Consider the following 24,696-nt stretch of genomic DNA (forward strand, 5'->3'; position numbering starts at 1 on the left):
AAGTCCATCAGCCTTTCCTCATAAGGTTTTCCCTCCATACCAGGCAACATCCTAGTAAATCTCCTCTGCACCCGCTCCAAAGCCTCCACGTCCTTCCTATAATGCGGTGACCAGAACTGTACGCAATACTCCAAATGCGGCCGTACCAGAGTTCTGTACAGCTGCAACATGACCTCCTGACTCCGGAACTCAATCCCTCTACCAATAAAGGCCAACACTCCATAGGCCTTCTTCACAACCCTATCAACCTGGGTGGCAACTTTCAGGGATCTATGTACATGGACACTTCTTCCCAAGCTCCTCATCTCTTACCATTAAATATTGACTAGCTCCCGTATCTCTTAAAATTGTGACTTCTTTACCTGCTCCTCCTGATACACATGAGCAAACTTTACCCACACAAATAAATTCTTTAAAGACATCTGGCACCTTCTTAACAATTACTTCTTGAACAGGCTGTACAATCGTTGCACCTCCTTCCCTTCACTTGGGCTTTCCTTTCCCACTCTAACAAACAACACTGTCTTATCCTGTCTTACCACATCAGCCTTCCCAGTGCTTTTCTTCAACCACCAACACTGTGACTTTACATGGCCTAGTTTATTACAGTGAAAACATTTGAAACTTTTCAATTCTCTTCCACCCTCCTGGATTTCTTTTTTAATCTGAGGTACTCTCTCTTTATTATCTCCCATCAGATCACCTTTACCTTTACCACTTGAGTATTTCTCATGTCCCCAGTTTCTGTCCCTCACCGGCTGAAACTGATGTCGGAAACCAATCTTTGATTTATGAACTAATTCATAATCATCTGCCATTTCTGCTGCTAATCTCGCAGTTTTAATCCTCTGCTCTTCCACATGAGTTCTCACTGCATCAGGAATTGAATTTTTAAACTCCTCCAAAAGTATAATTTCTCTGAGAGCTTCATACATTTGGTCTATTTTCAAAGCCCCTATCCACCGATCAAAATTACTCTAATCCTTTCAAACTCCATGTATGTTTGACCAGGTCATTTCCTTAAATTTCTAAACCTTTATCTGTAGGCTTCAGGCACAAGTTCATATGCACCTAAGATGGATTTTTTTCACCTCGTCATACGTCCCAGATACCTCCTCCGGTAGTGATGCAAACACTTCACTAGCCCTACCTACCAGCTTTGTTTGAATCAGTAATACCCACATGTTCTGTGGCCATTTCATTTGTTTAGCCACCTTCTCAAATGAAATGAAAAAGGCTTCTACCTCCTTCTCATCAAACCTTGGCAATGCTTGGACAATAGATCCCCACCAGGCCTTCAACTATGACGATCTTTATCATCATCACTATCCTCCAACTGTACGTTTCCCTTTACGTCTGCCAATTTTAACTGGCTGTCATATTTTATGGCCATTTTCTGAAATTCAAACTCTCTTTTTCCCTTTCTCTTTCTTGGTTTCTTCTCTCTCTCCTTTTCTTATCTCATTGTTCTGCTAGGGCTATTCTTTCTTTGTTTCTTGCTTCTCTCTCTTTCTTTTTCCTCCCTCTCTCTTTCGTATTCAAGCTGCTTTAATTCTTTCTCGTGTTCCATTTGCTTAATCTGCAACTGAATCTTTGCCTTTTCCAATGAGTCAATCTGTAGCTCAGGCAATTTTAAATGCTTAGCCACTGCCATAATTACCTCATCTTTTCACGTTTTGTCAGGTAATGTTAACTGCAATGTGTTTGCCAAATCTAACAGTCTGCTTTTAGTCTCTGTCCGTAAGGTACTGCGTGTGGCCGTCTCCACCCCCAAAAACTTCAGAACCCCTGAAAGAGCCATTGTCCGCAACACACTCCCCACTTAAACTAAAATACCACACCTGAAAAGCAACCACAATATGCTCACCCCTCACTGTCTTTAAGTTCACTAAGCCAATCCAATTTTATCCCGGACGAGCCCCCAATTTGTTATGGGCAAGGCTTTAGAGAATCCCAAAGTCTATCATGGAGTTCATCTGACCCACAACTTTTAATAGATTGTGGTATGGGGAGCAGTCGGGCCCACTTTACAGGTGCGATGCAACAGAAATCTCAAGTACTTTGAAAACAGAACAACGTTCATTTAAAAATCCAGTTAACACTTTATAAACACACAGTAAACATTTTTTTTAATAGACATTTTATTGAGGTATTTTTGGTATAGTAACAACCACCAAATAAACAATATACATGTAACCATAAACATAGTGCAAAAGCCATTTAACTCTCGTACAGGTCCCTCCCTTATTGACCCCCTACTCTGATCTAAACTACTCCCCCCCCCCCCCCCCCCGACGATTAATTTCCCGCAAAGAAGTCGTCGAACGGCTGCCACCTCCGGGCGAACCCTAACGTTGACCCCCTCAAGGCGAACTTGATTTTCTCCCGACGGAGGAAGCCAGCCACGTCCGATAGCCAGGCCTCCACCCCAAAGAATCTGCTCATCCTGTCATGTGGGCCCAGTGAACGACCTTGAATTGGATCAGGCGGAGCCTGGCGCATGTTGCGGACGCGTTGACTCTACTCAACGCGCCCGCCCATAGACCATCCTCTATCTCTCCTCCTCCCACTTGCGCTTCAGCTCCTCGGTCTGCGTCTCCTCCGACCCCATAAGCTCCTTATAAGTGTCCGAGACGCTCCCTTCTCCGACCCACCCTCTGAAAACTGTCCTGAATCCCCCTTAGCGGTAGGAGCGAGAAGGTTGAAACCTGTTTACGTAGGAAGTCCCGCACCTACAGATACCTGAATTTGTTTTCCCCTCGCCAACCCCAACCTCTCCTCCAGCGCCCTCCTACTCGGAAAGCTCCCCTCTATAAACATATCCCCCATCCTCTCAATCCCTGCTCTACGCCATAACCGGAACACCCCTCCCGTCCATACTCCCCGGTGATTATTACAGATTGGGGAGAGCCCTCTGCTCCCACGTTTCCTCCACTGGCCCCAGAATCTCGGGGCCACCACGGGGCTGGTGGAGTACCGTGCCGGCGGGAACGACAGAGGCTCAGTTACAGGTGCCCCAACACGAAGCCGCCTCCATACGCTCCCATTCCGACCCCTCCCCCACCGCCCGCTTCCTGATCACGGCTATATTGGCCGCCCAGCAGTAGTTGCTCAAATTTGGCAGCCCCGGCCCTCCCTCTCCCCGACTCCGCTCAAACATTCACAGTGACCATCTCAACTAATATCAACGCCAATAATCCTCACAGATGCAGTATTCTATAAGTAACCCCCTTCATAAATTTCCCAACAGCAGGTTTAAAATCTCGACAGAAACGTGTTCCTTTGAAATCCTCGAATGAGCTGAAGAGTCTGTAGCTTGCAGAGATCCTTGTACTGCTGCTTGCTTTGCCAGCTCTCAACTTTCTGCCACCTCTCCAGATCCTCGTCGCCGATCTTCTCTCCCCTCTGAAGCCTTTCCACCTCTCGAACGGCGTGCCAGTTGGGTGAATTGGACATTCTGAATTCCCCCTCAGTGCACTCGGAAGCCTGCACACCTCCCGAAGGCGAGGGAACCGGAGCGGGAAGCGATACTCGGGTCGAGCTCTAACTGGGAGCTTTCCACACGCCCCCCCCCTCCAAAATCCAGTGCTCATGTAGCCCCTGCTCCATGACATTTGTCTGCTATGCCGACTGCCCCCCTACGCCGATATCCCGTGCCCAGTGGGGCATCATCGCGGTAAAACTTCCTCCAGTCACGAATGAACCGCGGGCAGAGAGAGCAGTGGGGTGGGCTCGGAAGAGAGAGCAAGTAAACTGGGCGGCGCGTTAAGCACAGCGGGTAGCTTCACAGCGCCAGGGTCCCAGGTTCGATTCCCCGCTGGGTCACTGTCTGTGCGGAGTCTGCACGTCCTCCCCGTGTGTGCGTGGGTTTCCTCCGGGTGCTCCGGTTTCCTCCCACAGTCCAAAGATGTGCAGGTTAGGTGGATTAGCCGTGTTAAATTGTCCCTTAGTGTCCAAAGATGTACAGGTTAGGTGGATTGGCCGTGTTAAATTGTCCCTTAGTGTCCAAAGATGTACAGGTTAGGTGGATTGGCCGTGTTAAATTGTCCCTTAGTGTCCAAAGATGTGCAGGTTAGGTGGATTGGCCGTGTTAAAATGTCCCTTAGTGTCCAAAGATGTGCAGTTTAGGTGGATTGGCCGTGTTAAATTGTCCCCTTAGTGTCCAAAGATGTGCAGGTTAGGTGGATTGGCCGTGTTAAATTGTCCCTTAGTGTCCAAAGGTGTACAGGTTAGGTGGATTGGCCATGATAAATTGCCTTCAGTGACCAAAATGGTTAGGAGGGGTTATTGGGATAGGGTGGAAGTGAGGGCTTAAGTGCGTTGGTGCTGACTCGATGGGCCGAATGGCCTCCTTCTGCACTGTATGTTCTATGAGCCTGCACCGACTCTCCGTCCGAGCACCCTACCTAAGCCCATTCCCCCGGGGTCTCAGGCAAGTGCGTGAACCATCGGGGGCAATGACTTGGACCAGCCAGGGGTCAAGCGGCGCCCGGAAGTTAACTGTCGTTCGCCATCAACTGGTGCACCCTCCGCAGCAACGCCTCGGCCACTGTCCTCGAAAGGCAACAATCGAACACAACTCGACACATCCACCCGCAGCGATATTGGGGCCAAACGACCAAATGTTCGGTCCACGGGACAGGTTTTCAAGGGCGGCTTCGAGGAAATGCGAGGCGGACAGGTTCAGGGAGGAAATTCCGGAGCAGGAGCCCGTCAGCAACTGCCAATGGCGGACGGGAGGAAATCGAGGCGCCAGAATTGGAGAGCAGAGATCTCTGCAGCTACCTCCCTATCTCTGTAACCTCCTCCAGCCCCTACAATTCCCATCCTCCTGTTCAAATCCCTCCCTCCCTCCCTATCTCTGTAACCTCCTCCAGCCCCTACAATTCCCATCCTCCTGTTCAAATCCCTCCCTCCCTCCCTATCTCTGTAACCTCCTCCAGCCCCGACAATTCTCATCCTCCTGTTCAAATCCCTCCCTCGCCCCCCTCCCTATCTCTGTAACCTCCTCCAGCCCCGACAATTCTCATCCCCCTGTTCAAATCCCTCCCTCCCTCCCTATCTCTGTAACCTCCTCCAGCCCCTACAATTCCCATCCTCCTGTTCAAATCCCTCCCTCCCTCCCTATCTCTGTAACCTCCTCCAGCCCCGACAATTCTCATCCTCCTGTTCAAATCCCTCCCTCCCTATCTCTGTAACCTCCTCCAGCCCCTACAATTCCCATCCTCCTGTTCAAATCCCTCCCTCCCTCCCTATCTCTGTAACCTCCTCCAGCCCCGACAATTCCCATCCTCCTGTTCAAATCCCTCCCTCCCTCCCTATCTCTGTAACCTCCTCCAGCCCCTACAATTCCCATCCTCCTGTTCAAATCCTTCCCTCCCTATCTCTGTAACCTCCTCCAGCCCCTACAATTATCATCCTCCTCTTGAAATCCTTCCCTCCCTCCCTATCTCTGTAACCTCCTCCAGCCCCTACAATTCTCATCCTCCTGTTCAAATCCCTCCCTCGCCCCCTCCCTCCCTATCTCTGTAACCTCCTCCAGCCCCGACAATTCCCATCCTCCTGTTCAAATCCCTCCCTCCCTCCCTATCTCTGTAACCTCCTCCAGCCCCGACAATTCTCATCCTCCTCTTCAAATCCCTCCCTCCCTCCCTATCTCTGTAACCTCCTCCAGCCCCTACAATTCCCATCCTCCTGTTCAAATCCCTCCCTCCCTCCCTATCTCTGTAACCTCCTCCAGCCCCTACAATTCCCATCCTCCTGTTCAAATCCCTCCCTCCCTCCCTATCTCTGTAACCTCCTCCAGCCCCTACAATTCCCATCCTCCTGTTCAAATCTCTCCCTCCCTCCCTATCTCTGTAACCTCCTCCAGCCCCGACAATTCCCATCCTCCTGTTCAAATCCCTCCCTCCCTCCCTATCTCTGTAACCTCCTCCAGCCCCTACAATTCTCATCCTCCTGTTCAAATCCCTCCCTCGCTCCCTATCACTGTAACCTCCTCCAGCCCCTACAATTCTCATCCTCCTGTTCAAATCGCTCCCTCCCTATCTCTGTAACCTCCTCCAGCCCCTACAATTCCCGTCCTCCTGTTCAAATCCCCCCTCCCTCCCTATCTCTGTAACCTCCTCCAGCCCCTACAATTCTCATCCTCCTGTTCAAATCCCACCCTCGCCCCCTCCCTCCCTATCTCTGTAACCTCCTCCAGCCCCTACAATTCCCATCCTCCTGTTCAAATCGCTCCCTCCCTCCCTATCTCTGTAACCTCCTCCAGCTCCTACAATTCCCATCCTCCTGTTCAAATCCCTCCCTCCCTCCCCATCTCTGTAACCCCCTCCAGCACCTACAATTCCCATCCTCCTGTTCAAATCGCTCCCTCCCTCCCTATCTCTGTAACCTCCTCCAGCTCCTACAATTCCCATCCTCCTCTTCAAATCCCTCCCTCCCTCCCTATCTCTGTAACCTCCTCCAGCCTCGACAATTCCCATCCTCCTGTTCAAATCCCTCCCTCCCTCCCCATCTCTGTAACCTCCTCCAGCCCCTACAATTCCCATCCTCCTCTTCAAATCCCTCCCTCCCTCCCTATCTCTGTAACCTCCTCCAGCCCCTACAATTCCCATCCTCCTGTTCAAATCCCTCCCTCACTCCCTATCTCTGTAACCTCCTCCAGCCCCGACAATTCCCATCCTCCTGTTCAAATCCCTCCCTCGCCCCTTCCCTTCCTCCCTATCTGGGATCTCCTCTGGCCTCTCGAGCAGCCCCCCATTTCCAGCGCTCCAGTATTTGTCAGGGTGCGTTCAGCTGAGCTCTGTGATGCCCCCACCTCGCACCCTCTGCTCCCCCGACGAGCGGCTCAACCCCATCCCACTCAGTCTCAGCATCGCCTCATGTGGCTCGAAGAGCGATCGGCGAGCTCTCGTGCGTCGGCATACAACCCCACCCCAGGGGAGGCGAGAGGGGAACGATAACGGCCTTTCCTCTCTCTGCTCCAGAGACAGAGCCCGAGCCCGAGCCAGAGAGACGGAGCGAGAGACGGAGCGAGAGAGACAGAGCCAGAGCGAGAGAGCCAGAGCCAGAGCGACAGAGCCAGAGCAAGAGACAGAGCCAGAGCCAGAGACAGAGCCAGAGAGACGGAGCGAGAGAGACAGAGCCAGAGCGAGAGAGCCAGAGCCAGAGCGAGAGAGACAGAGCCAGAGCAAGAGACAGAGCCAGAGCCAGAGACAGAGCCAGAGAGACGGAGCGAGACACGGAGCGAGAGAGACAGAGCCAGAGCGAGAGAGCCAGAGCCAGAGCGACAGAGCCAGAGCAAGAGACAGAGCCAGAGCCAGAGACAGAGCCAGAGAGACGGAGCGAGACACGGAGCGAGAGAGCCAGAGCCAGAGCGAGAGAGCCAGAGCCAGAGCGACAGAGCCAGAGCAAGAGACAGAGCCAGAGCCAGAGAGACGGAGCGAGAGACGGAGCGAGAGAGACAGAGCCAGAGCGAGAGAGCCAGAGCCAGAGCGACAGAGCCAGAGCAAGAGACAGAGCCAGAGACAGAGCCAGAGAGGCGGAGCGAGAGACGGAGCGAGAGAGACAGAGCCAGAGCGAGAGAGCCAGAGCCAGAGCGAGAGAGACAGAGCCAGAGCAAGAGACAGAGCCAGAGCCAGAGACAGAGCCAGAGGGAGCGAGAGACGGAGCGAGAGAGACAGAGCCGGAGCGAGAGACAGAGCCGGAGCGAGAGACAGAGACGGAGCGAGAGACAGAGACGGAGCGAGAGACAGAGACGGAGCGAGAGACAGAGCCGGAGCGAGAGACGGAGCGAGACACGGAGCGAGACACGGAGCGAGACACGGAGCGAGACACGGAGCGAGACACGGAGCGAGACACGGAGCGAGACACGGAGCGAGACACGGAGCGAGACACAGAGCGAGACACAGAGCGAGACACGGAGCGAGACACGGAGCGAGACACGGAGCGAGACACGGAGCGAGACACGGAGCGAGACACGGAGCGAGACACGGAGCGAGACACGGAGCGAGACACGGAGCGAGACACGGAGCGAGACACGGAGCGAGACACGGAGCGAGACACGGAGCGAGACACGGAGCGAGACACGGAGCGAGACAGAGAGCGAGACAGAGAGCGAGACAGAGAGCGGGACAGAGAGCGAGGGACAGAGAGCGAGGGACAGAGAGCGAGGGACAGAGAGCGAGGGACAGAGAGCGAGGGACAGAGAGCGAGGGACAGAGAGCGAGGGACAGAGAGCGAGGGACAGAGAGCGAGGGACAGAGAGCGAGGGACAGAGAGCGAGAGACAGAGAGAGAGAGACAGAGAGCGAGACAGAGAGAGAGACAGAGAGAGAGAGACAGAGAGAGAGAGACAGAGAGCACGTGGCGAGTGGGGACAAAATGGTGCGAGGGGAGTCCGTGCCGGCTGAAAACATTTGTCTTTTTATTACTTTGATTTCTTTATAAAAAGAAACAGGTGAAAGGGCCGCTTCGAGGCCACCATTTCACACGGTTTATATAAAAGATTAAGAACACACAGGGGAGAGAGAGGGAGAGGGAGGGAGAGAGAGGAGGGAGGGTGTGTGAGAGAGAGGAGGGTGTGTGAGAGAGAGGAGGGAGGGGTGTGTCTGTGAGAGAGAGGGAGGGAGTGGGAGCGGGAGCGAGAGGAGGGTGTGTGAGAGAGAGGAGGGAGGGTGTGTATGTGAGCGAGAGAGAGAGGGAGTGGGAGAGAGAGGAGGGAGGATGTGTGAGAGAGAGTGTGTGGGAGAGAGGGGTGTGTGAGAGAGGGTGGAGGCTGTGTATGAGAGAGAGAGAGGAGGGAGGGAGAGAGAGGAGGGAGGGTGTGTATGTGAGAGAGAGAGAGAGTGTGTGGGAGAGAGGGTGTGTGAGAGAGGAGGGAGGCGTGTATGAGAGAGAGAGGAGGGAGGGAGTGGGAGAGAGAGGAGGGAGGATGTGTGAGAGAGAGAGAGTGTGTGGGAGAGAGGGTGTGTGAGAGAGGAGGGAGGATGTGTATGAGGAAGGAGGGAGTGGGAGAGAGAGAGGGAGGGCGAGAGAGAGAATGAAATGAAATGAAATGAAAATTGCTTATTGTCACGAGTAGGCTTCAAATGAAGTTACTGTGAAAAGCCCCTAGTCGCCACATTCCGGCGCCTGTTCGGGGAGGCTGGTACGGGAATCGAACCGTGCTGCTGGCCTGCCTGGCCAGCGATTTAGCCCAGTGCTAAACCAGCCCCAGGTTTAGAGAGAGAGAGAGAGAGAGAGAGAGAGAGGAGGGCGGGAGTGGGAGAGAGGGGAGGGAGGGTATGTGTGTGTGAGAGAGAGAGGGTGTGTGAGAGAGAGGGTGTGTGTGAGAGAGAGGAGGGAAGGAGTGGGAGAGAGGGAAGGAGTGGGAGAGAGAGAGGGAGGGTGTGAGAGAGAGGCGAGCGTGGGCCCACACGAGTGCCGACGCGTCACACTTGCGCCAAGCTCGACGGGCGGCATGCGGAAGCTCAGACGCTGAAACCTCGGCCTTCTCCCTGTGGCCGAGTGGACAATTCATCTCAGTGGGGCGTCGGCTTGCCCCCACCCCGCCCCTCTTCAGCGCGGGGGGGGGGGGGGGGGGCAGGACGCCCTCGTTCCCAAACCACCACACCGCCCGCCCATACGCTCGCCAAACCCCAGCGACGACGACGGAGGGGTAAAGAAGGGGAGCCGCCCGAGATATTCGACTGGAGGGAGGCGCCGCCGAGAGCGGTTCCTGGGGACCGGCGTGGAGGGAGGGGGCGGGGCGGGGGGGAGTCGCCGCTCCAGATTGGGACGAGGGGGAGGGAGCGGCAACTTTGACGGGGTGGGCGGGAGGAGAATGGCTACAGCGCAACATCTGTACTAAGTCCGAACTAACACACAAAGCGACCTCCCCCCGCTCCCTTCTCTCCAGAGTTCAGCTGCCCAGGAATAATGCGGGGGGTGGATGAGACGGGGGGGGGGTTGTGGGATTGGGTGGGAGGGAGACAAGAGAGCCGGGGGGGGGGGGGGGGGGGGGGGGGGTCTGGCGCAGGGAGAGGGAGGGGATCGACCTCCCCAGCCTTTCACACGTCCTCGAGCCAGATCATTGCCATGACGGGGGGGGTCCTCACTCCGGGCAGCACCGCCACCCCCCCCCCCCTCCCGCCCAGACCCTGCGCACCTCATCCCGTGACCCCCCTGCCCGAAATCCCGGGCACCCGCCAAGCCCACTTGACAACGCGCGCCACGAATCCGATGGGGCCCCCATCAGTCCCGCTCTCGACACCCCTTAAACGCTGAGGTGTGTGTGTGTGGGGGGGGGGGGGGGGGGGGGTTGAAAGGGGGAGAAAGAGTTTGAAGTGGGAAGGAGGGCAGCGATGGGGAAAGACAGAAGCAAGTATTCTTTTTAAAAAATAGTAACCAAAAAAAAAAAAAAAAATTACCACGCACACACATCTGGAGGCCCGTGTGGCCGTGTCGACGAGAGGCAGGGGTAAGGTTTGGGGGGGGGGGGGGGGGGGGGTGATTCTACCAAAAGTCACGACGATGGTACGAGTCTGGTTCACAGTACTTGGTGACAACCACGCGGTTGGCAAATTTGCGCCCAGCAAGCCCCTGCATCGCCTTCTGACAGTCCAGGATGGACACGAACTCCACGAAGATCTGGGGGGAGAAGAGCAGGGAGCGGTCAGCATCGCGGAGAGGGGGTGGGGGGGGGGGGGGGGCTGGGATCGAAGACAATCGGCGGCGAGGGAGGGATTTGAACAGGAGGATGAGAATTGTCGGGGCTGGAGGAGGTTATAGAGATAGGGAGGGATGGAGGGATTTGAACAGGAGGATGGGAATTGTCGGGGCTGGAGGAGGTTACAGAGATAGGGAGGGAGGGAGGGAGGGATTTGAACAGGAGGATGGGAATTGTCGGGACTGGAGGAGGTTACAGAGATAGGGAGGGAGGGAGGGATTTGAACAGGAGGATGGGAATTGTCGGGGCTGGAGGAGGTTACAGAGATAGGGAGGGAGGGAGGGATTTGAACAGGAGGATGAGAATTGTCGGGGCTGGAGGAGGTTACAGAGATAGGGAGGGAGGGGGGCGAGGGAGGGATTTGAACAGGAGGATGGGAATTGTAGGGGCTGGAGGAGGTTACAGAGATAGGGAGGGAGGGGGGCGAGGGAGGGATTTGAACAGGAGGATGGGAATTGTAGGGGCTGGAGGAGGTTACAGAGATAGGGAGGGAGGGAGGGAATTGAACACGAGGATGGGAATTGTCGGGGCTGGAGGAGATTACAGAGATAGGGAGGGAGGGAGGGAATTGAACAGGAGGATGAGAATTGTCGGGGCTAGAGGAGGTTACAGAGATAGGGAGGGAGGGAGGGATTTGAACAGGAGGATGGGAATTGTCGGGGCTGGAGGAGGTTACAGAGATAGGGAGGGAGGGAGGGATTTGAACAGGAGGATGGGAATTGTCGGGGCTGGAGGAGGTTACAGAGATAGGGAGGGAGGCGAGGGAGGGATTTGAACTGGAGGATGGGAATTGTAGGGGCTGGAGGAGGTTACAGAGATAGGGAGGGAGGGGGGCGAGGGAGGGATTTGAACAGGAGGATGGGAATTGTAGGGGCTGGAGGAGGTTACAGAGATAGGGAGGGAGGGGGGCGAGGGAGGGATTTGAACAGGAGGATGGGAATTGTAGGGGCTGGAGGAGGTTACAGAGATAGGGAGGGAGGGAGGGAATTGAACACGAGGATGGGAATTGTCGGGGCTGGAGGAGATTACAGAGATAGGGAGGGAGGGATTTGAACAGGAGGATGGGAATTGTAGGGGCTGGAGGAGGTTACAGAGATAGGGAGGGAGGGAGGGATTTGAACAGGAGTATGAGAATTGTCGGGGCTGGAGGAGGTTACAGAGATAGGGAGGGAGGGATTTGAACAGGAGGATGAGAATTGTAGGGGCTGGAGGTGGTTACAGAGATAGGGAGGGAGGGATTTGAACAGGAGGATGAGAATTTTATGGGCTGGAGGAGGTTACAGAGATAGGGAGGGCGGGGGGTGAGGGAGGGATTTGAACAGGAGGATGAGAATTGTAGGGGCTGGAGGAGGTTACAGAGATAGGGAGGGAGAGATTTGAACAGGAGGATGAGAATTGTAGGGGCTGGAGGTGGTTACAGAGATAGGGAGGGAGGGATTTGAACAGGAGGATGAGAATTTTAGGGGCTCGAGGAGGTTACAGAGATAGGGAGGGCGGGGGGTGAGGGAGGGATTTGAACAGGAGGATGAGAATTGTAGGGGCTGGAGGAGGTTACAGAGATAGGGAGGGAGAGATTTGAACAGGAGGATGAGAATTGTAGGGGCTGGAGGTGGTTACAGAGATAGGGAGGGAGGGATTTGAACAGGAGGATGAGAATTTTAGGGGCTCGAGGAGGTTACAGAGATAGGGAGGGCGGGGGGTGAGGGAGGGATTTGAACAGGAGGATGAGAATTGTAGGGGCTGGAGGAGGTTACAGAGATAGAGAGGGAGGGGGTGAGGGAGGGATTTGAACAGGAGGATGAGAATTGTAGGGGCTGGAGGAGGTTACAGAGATAGGGAGGGAGGGAGGGATTTGAACAGGAGGATGAGAATTGTAGGGGCTGGAGGAGGTTACAGAGATAGGGAGGGAGGGATTTGAACAGGAGGATGAGAATTATACGGGATTGGAGGAGGTTAGAGATAGGGAGGGAGGGGGAGCGAGAGAGGGATTTCAACAGGAGGATGAGAATTGTAGGGGCTGGAGGTGGTTACAGAGATAGGGAGGGAGGGATTTGAACAGGAGGATGAGAATTTTAGGGGCTGGAGGAGGTTACAGAGATAGGGAGGGCGGGGGGTGAGGGAGGGATTTGAACAGGAGGATGAGAATTGTAGGGGCTGGAGGAGGTTACAGAGATAGAGAGGGAGGGGGTGAGGGAGGGATTTGAACAGGAGGATGAGAATTGTAGGGGCTGGAGGAGGTTACAGAGATAGGGAGGGAGGGAGGGATTTGAACAGGAGGATGAGAATTGTAGGGGCTGGAGGAGGTTACAGAGATAGGGAGGGAGGGATTTGAACAGGAGGATGAGAATTATACGGGATTGGAGGAGGTTAGAGATAGGGAGGGAGGGGGAGCGAGAGAGGGATTTCAACAGGAGGATGAGAATTTTAGGGGCTAGAGGAGGTTACAGTGATAGGGAGGGACGGGGGATTTGAAGAGGAGGATGGGAATTGTCGGGGCTGGAGGAGGTTACAGAGATTTTGGGGGCGAGGGAGGGAGGGATTTGAACAGGAGGATGAGAATTGTCGGGGCTGGAGGAGGTTACAGAGATAGGGAGGGAGGGAGGGATTTGAAGAGGAGGATGAGAATTGTCGGGGCTGGAGGAGGTTACAGAGATAGGGAGGGAGGGAGGGATTTGAACAGGAGGATGAGAATTGTAGGGGCTGGAGGAGGTTACAGAGATAGGGAGGGACTTGAACAGGAGGATGGGAATTATAGGGGCTGGAGGAGGTTACAGAGATAGGGAGGGAGGGAGGGAGGGATTTGAACAGGAGGATGGGAATTGTAGGGGCTGGAGGAGGTTACAGAGATAGGGAGGGACTTGAACAGGAGGATGGGAATTATAGGGGCTGGAGGAGGTTACAGAGATAGGGAGGGAGGGAGGGATTTGAACAGGAGGATGAGAATTGTAGGGGCTGGATGAGGTGACAGAGATAGGGAGGGAGGGATTTGAACAGGAGGATGGGAATTGTAGGGGCTGGAGGAGGTTACAGAGATAGGGAGGGAGGGAGGGATTTGAACAGGAGGATGAGAATTGTAGGGGCTGGAGGAGGTTACAGAGATAGGGAGGGAGGGAGGGATTTGAACAGGAGGATGGGAATTGTAGGGGCTGGAGGAGGTGACAGAGATAGGGAGGGAGGGATTTGAACAGGAGGATGAGAATTGTCGGGGCTGGAGGAGGTTACAGAGATAGGGAGGGAGGGATTTGAACAGGAGGATGAGAATTGTCGGGGCTGGAGGAGGTTACAGAGATAGGGAGGGAGGGATTTGAACAGGAGGATGAGAATTGTCGGGGCTGGAGGAGGTTACAGAGATAGGGAGGGAGGGAGGGAGGGATTTGAACAGGAGGATGAGAATTGTAGGGGCTGGAGGAGGTTACAGAGATAGGGAGGGAGGGAGGGAGGGATTTGAACAGGAGGATGAGAATTGTAGGGGCTGGAGGAGGTTACAGAGACAGGGAGGGAGCGAGGGAGGGATTTGAACAGGAGGATGGGAATTGTAGGGGCTGGAGGAGGTTACAGAGATAGGGAGGGAGGGAGGGAGGGATTTGAACAGGAGGATGAGAATTGTAGGGGCTGGAGGAGGTTACAGAGATAGGGAGGGAGGGAGGGAGGGATTTGAACAGGAGGATGAGAATTGTAGGGGCTGGAGGAGGTTACAGAGACAGGGAGGGAGCGAGGGAGGGATTTGAACAGGAGGATGGGAATTGTAGGGGCTGGAGGAGGTTACAGAGATAGGGAGGGAGGGAGGGAGGGATTTGAACAGGAGGATGACAATTGTAGGGGCTGGAGGAGGTTACAGAGACAGGGAGGGAGCGAGGGAGGGATTTGAACAGGAGGATGGGAATTGTAGGGGCTGGAGGAGGTTACAGAGATAGGGAGGGAGCGAGGGAGGGATTTGAACAGGAGGATGAGAATTGTAGGGGCTGGAGGAGGTTACAGAGATAGGGAGGGAAGGATTTGAACATGAGGATGAGAATTATACGGGATGGGAGGAGATTCCAGAGATATGGAGGGAGGGGGAGCGAGAGAGGGATTTCAACAGGAGGATGACAATTGTAGGGGCTGGAGGAGGTTACAGAGATAGGGAGGGATGGGGGGGATTTGAACAGGAGGATGAGAATTGTCGGGGCTGGAGGAGGTTACAGAGATAGGGAGGGAGGGATTTGAACAGGAGGGTGAGAATTGTAGGGGCTGGAGGAGGTTACAGAGATAGGGAGGGAGGGGGCAAGGGAGGGATTTGAACAGGAGGATGAGAATTGTAGGGGCTGGAGGAGGTTACAGAGATAGGGAGGGAGGGAGGGATTTGAACAGGAGGATGAGAATTGTAGGGGCTGGAGGAGGTTACAGAGATAGGGAGGGAGGGGGCAAGGGAGGGATTTGAACAGGAGGATGAGAATTGTAGGGGCTGGAGGAGGTTACAGAGATAGGGAGGGAGGGAGGGATTTGAACAGGAGGATGAGAATTGTAGGTGTTGGAGGAGGTTACAGAGATAGGGAGGGAGGGAGGGATTTGAAGAGGAGGATGAGAATTGTCGGGGCTGGAGGAGGTTACAGAGATAGGGAGGGAGGGATTTGAACAGGAGGATGAGAATTGTCAGGGCTGGAGGAGGTTACAGAGATAGGGAGGGAGGGACTTGAACAGGAGGATGGGAATTGTAGGGGCTGGAGGAGGTTACAGAGATAGGGAGGGAGGGAGGGATTTGAACAGGAGGATGAGAATTGTCGGGGCTGGAGGAGGTTACAGAGATAGGGAGGGAGGGATTTGAACAGGAGGATGAGAATTGTAGGGGCTGGAGGAGGTTACAGAGATAGGGAGGGAGGGAGGGAGGGATTTGAACAGGAGGATGAGAATTGTCGGGGCTGGAGGAGGTTACAGAGATAGGGAGGGAGGGAGGGATTTGAACAGGAGGATGAGAATTGTAGGGGCTGGAGGAGGTTACAGAGATAGGGAGGGAGGGAGGGATTTGAACAGGAGGATGAGAATTGTCGGGGCTGGAGGAGGTTACAGAGATAGGGAGGGAGGGATTTGAACAGGAGGATGAGAATTGTCGGGGCTGGAGGAGGTTACAGAGATAGGGAGGGAGGGATTTGAACAGGAGGATGAGAATTGTCGGGGCTGGAGGAGGTTACAGAGATAGGGAGGGAGGGAGGGAGGGATTTGAACAGGAGGATGAGAATTGTAGGGGCTGGAGGAGGTTACAGAGATAGGGAGGGAGGGAGGGAGGGATTTGAACAGGAGGATGAGAATTGTAGGGGCTGGAGGAGGTTACAGAGACAGGGAGGGAGCGAGGGAGGGATTTGAACAGGAGGATGGGAATTGTAGGGGCTGGAGGAGGTTACAGAGATAGGGAGGGAGGGAGGGATTTGAACAGGAGGATGAGAATTGTAGGGGCTGGAGGAGGTTACAGAGATAGGGAGGGAGGGATTTGAACAGGAGGATGAGAATTGTAGGGGCTGGAGGAGGTTACAGAGACAGGGAGGGAGCGAGGGAGGGATTTGAACAGGAGGATGGGAATTGTAGGGGCTGGAGGAGGTTACAGAGATAGGGAGGGAGGGAGGGAGGGATTTGAACAGGAGGATGAGAATTGTAGGGGCTGGAGGAGGTTACAGAGATAGGGAGGGAGCGAGGGAGGGATTTGAACAGGAGGATGGGAATTGTAGGGGCTGGAGGAGGTTACAGAGATAGGGAGGGAGCGAGGGAGGGATTTGAACAGGAGGATGAGAATTGTAGGGGCTGGAGGAGGTTACAGAGATAGGGAGGGAAGGATTTGAACATGAGGATGAGAATTATACGGGATGGGAGGAGATTCCAGAGATATGGAGGGAGGGGGAGCGAGAGAGGGATTTCAACAGGAGGATGAGAATTGTAGGGGCTGGAGGAGGTTACAGAGATAGGGAGGGATGGGGGGGATTTGAACAGGAGGATGAGAATTGTCGGGGCTGGAGGAGGTTACAGAGATAGGGAGGGAGGGATTTGAACAGGAGGGTGAGAATTGTAGGGGCTGGAGGAGGTTACAGAGATAGGGAGGGAGGGGACAAGGGAGGGATTTGAACAGGAGGATGAGAATTGTAGGGGCTGGAGGAGGTTACAGAGATAGGGAGGGAGGGAGGGATTTGAACAGGAGGATGAGAATTGTCGGGGCTGGAGGAGGTTACAGAGATAGGGAGGGAGGGAGGGATTTGAACAGGAGGATGGGAATTGTAGGAGCTGGAGGAGGTTACAGAGATAGGGAGGGAGGGAGGGATTTGAACAGGAGGCTGAGAATTGTCGGGGCTGGAGGAGGCTACAGAGATAGGGAGGGAGGGAGGGATTTGAACAGGAGGATGAGAATTGTCGGGGCTGGAGGAGGTTACAGAGATAGGGAGGGAGGGGAGGATTTGAACATGAGGATGAGAATTATACGGGATTGGAGGAGGTTACAGAGATAGGGAGGGAGGGAGGGAGGGATTTGAACAGGAGGGTGAGAATTGTAGGGGCTGGAGGAGGTTAGAGATAGGGAGGGAGGGGGAGCGAGAAAGGGATTTCAAGAGGAGGATGAGAATTTTAGGGGCTAGAGCAGGTTACAGAGATAGGGAGGGAGGGGAGGGATTTGAACAGGAGGATGAGAATTGTAGGGGCTGGAGGAGGTTACAGAGATAGGGAGGGAGGGATTTGAACAGGAGGATGAGAATTGTCAGGGCTGGAGGAGGTTACAGAGATAGGGGGCGAGGGAGGGATTTGAAGAGGAGGATGAGAATTGTCGGGGCTGGAGGAGGTTACAGAGATAGGGAGGGAGGGAGGGATTTGAAGAGGAGGATGAGAATTGTCGGGGCTGGAGGAGGTTACAGAGATAGGGAGGGAGGGATTTGAACAGGAGGATGAGAATTGTCAGGGCTGGAGGAGGTTACAGAGATAGGGAGGGAGGGAGGGATTTGAACAGGAGGATGAGAATTGTAGGGGCTGGAGGAGGTTACAGAGATAGGGAGGGAAGGATTTGAACATGAGGATGAGAATTATACGGGATGGGAGGAGATTACAGAGATATGGAGGGAGGGGGAGCGAGAGAGGGATTTCAACAGGAGGATGAGAATTGTAGGGGCTGGAGGAGGTTACAGAGATAGGGAGGGAGGGGGGCATTTGAACAGGAGGATGAGAATTGTCGGGGCTGGAGGAGGTTACAGAGATAGGGAGGGAGGGATTTGAACAGGAGGGTGAGAATTGTAGGGGCTGGAGGAGGTTACAGAGATAGGGAGGGAGGGGGCAAGGGAGGGATTTGAACAGGAGGATGAGAATTGTAGGGGCTGGAGGAGGTTACAGAGATAGGGAGGGAGGGAGGGATTTGAACAGAAGGATGAGAATTGTAGGGGTTGGAGGAGGTTACCGAGATAGGGAAGGAGTGGGATTTGAACAGGAGGATGAGAATTGTAGGGACTTAAGGAGGTTACAGAGATATGGAGGGAGGGGGAGCGAGAGAGGGATTTCAACAGTAGGATGAGAATTGTAGGAGCTGGAGGAGGTTACAGAGATAGGGAGGGAGGGAGGGAGGGGGGGATTTGAACAGGAGGATGAGAATTGTCGGGGCTGGAGGAGGTTACAGACATAGGGAGGGAGGGAGGGATTTGAACAGGAGGATGAGAATTGTAGGGGCTGGAGGAGGTTACAGAGATAGGGAGGGAGGGAGGGATTTGAACAGGAGGATGAGAATTGTCGGGGCTGGAGGAGGTTACAGAGATAGGGAGGGAGGGAGGGATTTGAACAGGAGGGTGAGAATTGTAGGGGCTGGAGGAGATTACAGAGATAGGGCGGGAGGGGGCAAGGGAGGGATTTGAACAGGGGGATGAGAATTGTAGGAGCTGGAGGAGGTTACAGAGATAGGGAGGGAGGGAGGGATTTGAACAGGTGGATGAGAATTGTAGGGGTTGGAGGAGGTTAATGAGACAGGGAGGGAGGAATGGGGGAGGGATTTGAACAGGAGGATGAGAATTGTAGGGGCTGGAGTAGGTTAGAGAGATAGGGAAGGAGGGAGGGGGATTTGAACAGGAGGATGAGAATTGTAGGGGCTGGAGGAGGTTACAGAGATGGGGAGGGAGAGGGGGCGAGGGAGGGATTTGAGCAGGAGGATGAGAATTGTCGGGGCTGGAGGAGGTTACAGAGATAGGGATCGAGGGAGGGATTTGAATAGGAGGATGGGAATTGTCGGGGCTGGAGGAGGTTACAGAGATAGGGAGGGAGGGAGGGATTTGAACAGGAGGCTGAGAATTGTAGGGGCTGGAGGAGGTTACAGAGATAGGGAGGGAGGGAGGGATTTGAACAGGAGGCTGAGAATTGTAGGGGCTGGAGGAGGTTACAGAGATAGGGAGGGAGGGATTTGAATAGGAGGATGGGAATTGTAGGGGCTGGAGGAGGTTAACGAGACAGGGAGGGAGGAAGGGGGGAGGGATTTGAACAGGAGGATGAGAATTGTAGGGGCTGGAGTAGGTTAGAGAGATAGGGAAGGAGGGACGGGGATTTGAACAGGAGGATGAGAATTATAGGGGCTGGAGGAGGTTACAGAGATGGGGAGGGAGAGGGGGCGAGGGAGGGATTTGAGCAGGAGGATGAGAATTGTAGGGGCTGGAGGAGGTTACAGAGATAGGGATCGAGGGAGGGATTTGAATAGGAGGATGGGAATTGTCGGGGCTGGAGGAGGTTACAGAGATAGGGAGGGAGGGAAGGATTTGAACAGGAGGCTGAGAATTGTAGGGGCTGGAGGAGGTTACAGAGATAGGGGAGGGAGGGAAGGGGGAGGTATTTGAACAGGAGGCTGGAGGAGGTTACAGAGATAGGGAGGGAGGGATTTGAATAGGAGGATGGGAATTGTAGGGGCTGGAGGAGGTTACAGAGATAGGGAGGGGCGGGGGCGAGGGAGGGATTTGAACAGGAGGATGAGAATTATACGTGATTGGAGGAGGTACAGAGATAGGGAGGGAGGGCGAGGAAGGTATTTGAACAGGAGGATGGGAATTGTAGGGGCTGGAGGAGGTTAGAGAGATAGGGAGGGATTTGAACAGGAGGATGAGAATTGTTGGGGCTGGAGGAGGTTACAGAGATAGGAGGGTGGGGGCGAGGGAGGGATTTGAAGAGGATGAGAATTGTAGGGGCTTGTGGAGGTTACAGAGATAGGGAGGCGAGGGAAGGGTTTGAAGAGGAGGATGAGAATTATACGGGATTGGTACAGGTTATAGAGATAGGGAGGGAGGGAGGGATTTGAACAGGAGGATGAGAATTGTAGGTATGGAGGAGGTTACAGAGATAGGGAGAGAGGGAGGGATTTGAACAGGAGGATGAGAATTGTAGGGGCTGGAAGAGGTTACAGAGATAGGGAGGGAGGGGGCGAGGGAGGGATTTGAACAGGAGGATGAGAATTGTAGGGGCTGTAAGAGGTTACAGAGATAAGGAGGGGAGGGAGGGATTTGAACAGGATGGGAATTGTAGGGGCTGGAGGAGGTTAGAGATAGGGAGGGAGGGGGGGGGCGAAGGAGGGATTTGAACAGGAGGATGAGAATTGTCGGGGCTCGAGGAGGTTACAGCGATAGGGAGGGAGGGAGGGAGGGATTTGAACAGGAAGATGGGAATTGTCGGGACTGGAGGAGGTTACAGAGATTTTGGGGGCGAGGGAGGGAGGGATTTGAACAGGAGGATGAGAATTGTCGGGGCTGGAGGAGGTTACAGAGATAGGGAGGGAGGGACATGAACAGGAGGATGGGAATTGTAGGGGCCGGAGGAGGTTACAGAGATAGGGAGGGAGGGAGGGATTTGAACAGGAGGATGAGAATTGTAGGAGCTGGAGGAGGTTACAGAGATAGGGAGGGAAGGATTTGAACATGAGGATGAGAATTATACGGGATTGGAGGAGATTACAGAGATATGGAGGGAGGGGGAGCGAGAGAGGGATTTCAACAGTAGGATGAGAATTGTAGGAGCTGGAGGAGGTTACAGAGATAGGGAGGGAGGGAGGGAGGGAGGGAGGGGGGGATTTGAACAGGAGGATGAGAATTGTCGGGGCTGGAGGAGGTTACAGACATAGGGAGGGAGGGAGGGATTTGAACAGGAGGATGAGAATTGTAGGGGCTGGAGGAGGTTACAGAGATAGGGAGGGAGGGAGGGATTTGAACAGGAGGATGAGAATTGTCGGGGCTGGAGGAGGTTACAGAGATAGGGAGGGAGGGAGGGATTTGAACAGGAGGGTGAGAATTGTAGGGGCTGGAGGAGGTTACAGAGATAGGGCGGGAGGGGGCAAGGGAGGGATTTGAACAGGAGGATGAGAATTGTAGGAGCTGGAGGAGGTTACAGAGATAGGGAGGGAGGGAGGGATTTGAACAGGAGGATGAGAATTGTAGGGGTTGGAGGAGGTTAATGAGACAGGGAGGGAGGAATGGGGGAGGGATTTGAACAGGAGGATGAGAATTGTAGGGGCTGGAGTAGGTTAGAGAGATAGGGAAGGAGGGAGGGGGATTTGAACAGGAGGATGAGAATTGTAGGGGCTGGAGGAGGTTACAGAGATGGGGAGGGAGAGGGGGCGAGGGAGGGATTTGAGCAGGAGGATGAGAATTGTAGGGGCTGGAGGAGGTTACAGAGATAGGGATCGAGGGAGGGATTTGAATAGGAGGATGGGAATTGTCGGGGCTGGAGGAGGTTACAGAGATAGGGAGGGAGGGAGGGATTTGAACAGGAGGCTGAGAATTGTAGGGGCTGGAGGAGGTTACAGAGATAGGGAGGGAGGGAGGGATTTGAACAGGAGGCTGAGAATTGTAGGGGCTGGAGGAGGTTACAGAGATAGGGAGGGAGGGATTTGAATAGGAGGATGGGAATTGTAGGGGCTGGAGGAGGTTAACGAGACAGGGAAGAAGGGGGGAGGGATTTGAACAGGAGGATGAGAATTGTAGGGGCTGGAGTAGGTTAGAGAGATAGGGAAGGAGGGACGGGGATTTGAACAGGAGGATGAGAATTGTAGGGGCTGGAGGAGGTTACAGAGATGGGGAGGGAGAGGGGGCGAGGGAGGGATTTGAGCAGGAGGATGAGAATTGTAGGGGCTGGAGGAGGTTACAGAGATAGGGATCGAGGGAGGGATTTGAATAGGAGGATGGGAATTGTCGGGGCTGGAGGAGGTTACAGAGATAGGGAGGGGCGGGGGCGAGGGAGGGATTTGAACAGGAGGATGAGAATTATACGTGATTGGAGGAGGTACAGAGATAGGGAGGGAGGGCGAGGAAGGTATTTGAACAGGAGGATGGGAATTGTAGGGGCTGGAGGAGGTTAGAGAGATAGGGAGGGATTTGAACAGGAGGATGAGAATTGTTGGGGCTGGAGGAGGTTACAGAGATAGGAGGGAGGGGGCGAGGGAGGGATTTGAAGAGGATGAGAATTGTAGGGGCTTGTGGAGGTTACAGAGATAGGGAGGCGAGGGAAGGGTTTGAAGAGGAGGATGAGAATTATACGGGATTGGTACAGGTTATAGAGATAGGGAGGGAGGGAGGGATTTGAACAGGAGGATGAGAATTGTAGGTATGGAGGAGGTTACAGAGATAGGGAGAGAGGGAGGGATTTGAACAGGAGGATGAGAATTGTAGGGGCTGGAAGAGGTTACAGAGATAGGGAGGGAGGGAGGGATTTGAACAGGAGGATGGGAATTGTAGGGGCTGGAGGAGGTTACAGAGATAGGGAGGGAGGGGGCGACGGAGGGATTTGAACAGGAGGATGAGAATTGTAGGGGCTGTAAGAGGTTACAGAGATAAGGAGGGGAGGGAGGGATTTGAACAGGATGGGAATTGTAGGGGCTGGAGGAGGTTAGAGATAGGGAGGGAGGGGGGGGCGAAGGAGGGATTTGAACAGGAGGATGAGAATTGTCGGGGCTCGAGGAGGTTACAGCGATAGGGAGGGAGGGAGGGATTTGAACAGGACGAAGAGAATTGTAGGGGCTGGAGCAGGTTACAGAGATAGGGAGGGAGGGAGGGATTTGAACAGGAGGATGAGAATTGTAGGGGCTGGAGGAGGTTACAGAGATAGGGAGGGATTTGAACAGGAGGATGAGAATTGTTGGGGCTGGAGGAGGTTACAGAGATAGGGAGGGAGGGGGCGAGGGAGGGATTTGAAGAGGATGAGAATTGTAGGGGCTTGTGGAGGTTACAGAGATAGGGAGGCGAGGGAAGGGTTTGAAGAGGAGAATGAGAATTATACGGGATTGGTACAGGTTATAGAGATAGGGAGGGAGGGATTTGAATAGGAGGATGAGAATTGTAGGTATGGAGGAGGTTACAGAGATAGGGAGGGAGGGGGCGAGGGAGGGATTTGAACAGGAGGATGAGAATTGTAGGGGCTGTAAGAGGTTACAGAGATAAGGAGGGGAGGGAGGCATTTGAACAGGATGGGAATTGTAGGGGCTGGAGGAGGTTAGAGATAGGGAGGGAGGGGGGGGCGAAGGAGGGATTTGAACAGGAGGATGAGAATTGTCGGGGCTCGAGGAGGTTACAGCGATGGGGAGGGAGGGGAGCGAGGGAGGGATTTGAACAGGAGGATGGGAATTGTAGGGGCTGGAGGAGGTTACAGAGATAGGGAGGGAGGGTGGCAAGGGAGGGATTTGAACAGGAGGCTGAGAATTGTAGGGGCTGGAGGAGGTTACAGCGATAGGGAGGGAGGGAGGTGGCGAAGGAGGGATGTGAAGAGAAGGATGAGAATTGTCGGGGCTGGAGGAGGTTACATAGATAGGGAGGGAGAGAGGGATTTGAACAGGAGGATGAGAATTGTAGGGGCTGGAGGAGGTTACAGAGATGGGGAGGGAGGGAGGGATTTGAACAGGAGGATGGGAATTGTCAGGGCTGGAGGAGGTTACAGAGATAGGGAGGATGGGAATTGTAGGGGCTGGAGGAGGTTACAGAGATAGGGAGGGAGGGATTTGAACAGGAGGATGAGAATTATACGAGATTGGAGGAGGTTACAGAGATAGGGAGGCAGGGGGGATTTGAACAGGAGGATGAGAATTGTCGGGGCTGGAGGAGGTTTCAGAGATAGGGAGGGAGGGAGGGATTTGAACAGGACGATGAGAATTGTAGGGGCTGGAGGGGGTTACAGAGATAGGGAGGGCGGCGAGGGAGGGATTTGAACAGGAGGATGGGAATTGTAGGGGCTGGAGGAGGTTACAGAGATAGGGAGGGAGGGAGGGATTTGAACAGGAGGATGAGAATTGTAGGGGCTGGAGCAGGTTACAGAGATAGGGAGGGAGGGAGGGATTTGAACAGGAGGATGAGAATTGTAGGGGCTGGAGGAGGTTACAGAGATAGGGAGGGAGGGAGGGATTTGAACAGGAGGATGAGAATTGTCGGGGCTGGAGGAGGTTACAGAGATAGGGAGGGATTTGAACAGGAGGATGAGAATTATACGGGATTGGAGAAGGTTACAGAGAAATGGAGGGAGGGCGAGGGAGGTATTTGAACAGGAGCATGAGAATTGTAGGGGCTGGAGGGGGTTACAGAGATAGGGAGGGAGGGGGCGAGGGAGGGATTTGAACAGGAGAGTGAGAATTGTAGGGGCTGGAGGAGGTTACAGAGATAGGGAGGGAGGGGGCAAGGGAGGGATTTGAACAAGAGGATGAGAATTGTAGGGGTTGGAGGAGGTTACCGAGACAGGGAGGGAGGAAGGGGGGAGGGATTTGAACAGGAGGACGAGAATTGTAGGGGCTGGAGGTTACAGAGATAGGGAGGGAGGGAGGGATTTGAACAGGAGTATGGGAATTGTAGGGGCTGGAGTAGGTTACAGAGATAGGGAGGGAGGGATTTGAGCAGGAGGATGAGAATTGTAGGGGCTGGAGGAGGTTACAGAGATAGGGAGGGAGGGATTTGAACAGGAGGATGAGAATTGTCGGGGCTGGAGGAGGTTACAGAGATAGGGAGTGAGGAAGGGATTTGAATAGGAGGATGGGAATTGTAGGGGCTG

The 24,696-nt window shown here is 54.2% G+C and overlaps 1 protein-coding gene across 1 annotated transcript in view; it reads right to left on the reverse strand.

Annotated features, from left to right (window-relative positions):
• Positions 1-6,733: 6,733 nt before the first annotated feature.
• The window catches only part of LOC140399635 (uncharacterized), a 28,690-nt gene continuing 10,727 nt past the window's right edge, over positions 6,734-24,696 (reverse strand). Inside the window, exon 2 of the mRNA XM_072489176.1 lies at positions 6,734-10,631. Coding sequence (XP_072345277.1) covers positions 6,872-8,419 — 1,548 coding nt within the window. The 5' untranslated portion in view covers positions 8,420-10,631 and the 3' untranslated portion in view covers positions 6,734-6,871. The remainder of the gene's footprint in view (positions 10,632-24,696) is intronic.

Source organism: Scyliorhinus torazame, chromosome 23 (genome assembly GCF_047496885.1).
Source record: "Scyliorhinus torazame isolate Kashiwa2021f chromosome 23, sScyTor2.1, whole genome shotgun sequence".
NCBI lineage: Eukaryota > Metazoa > Chordata > Chondrichthyes > Carcharhiniformes > Scyliorhinidae > Scyliorhinus > Scyliorhinus torazame.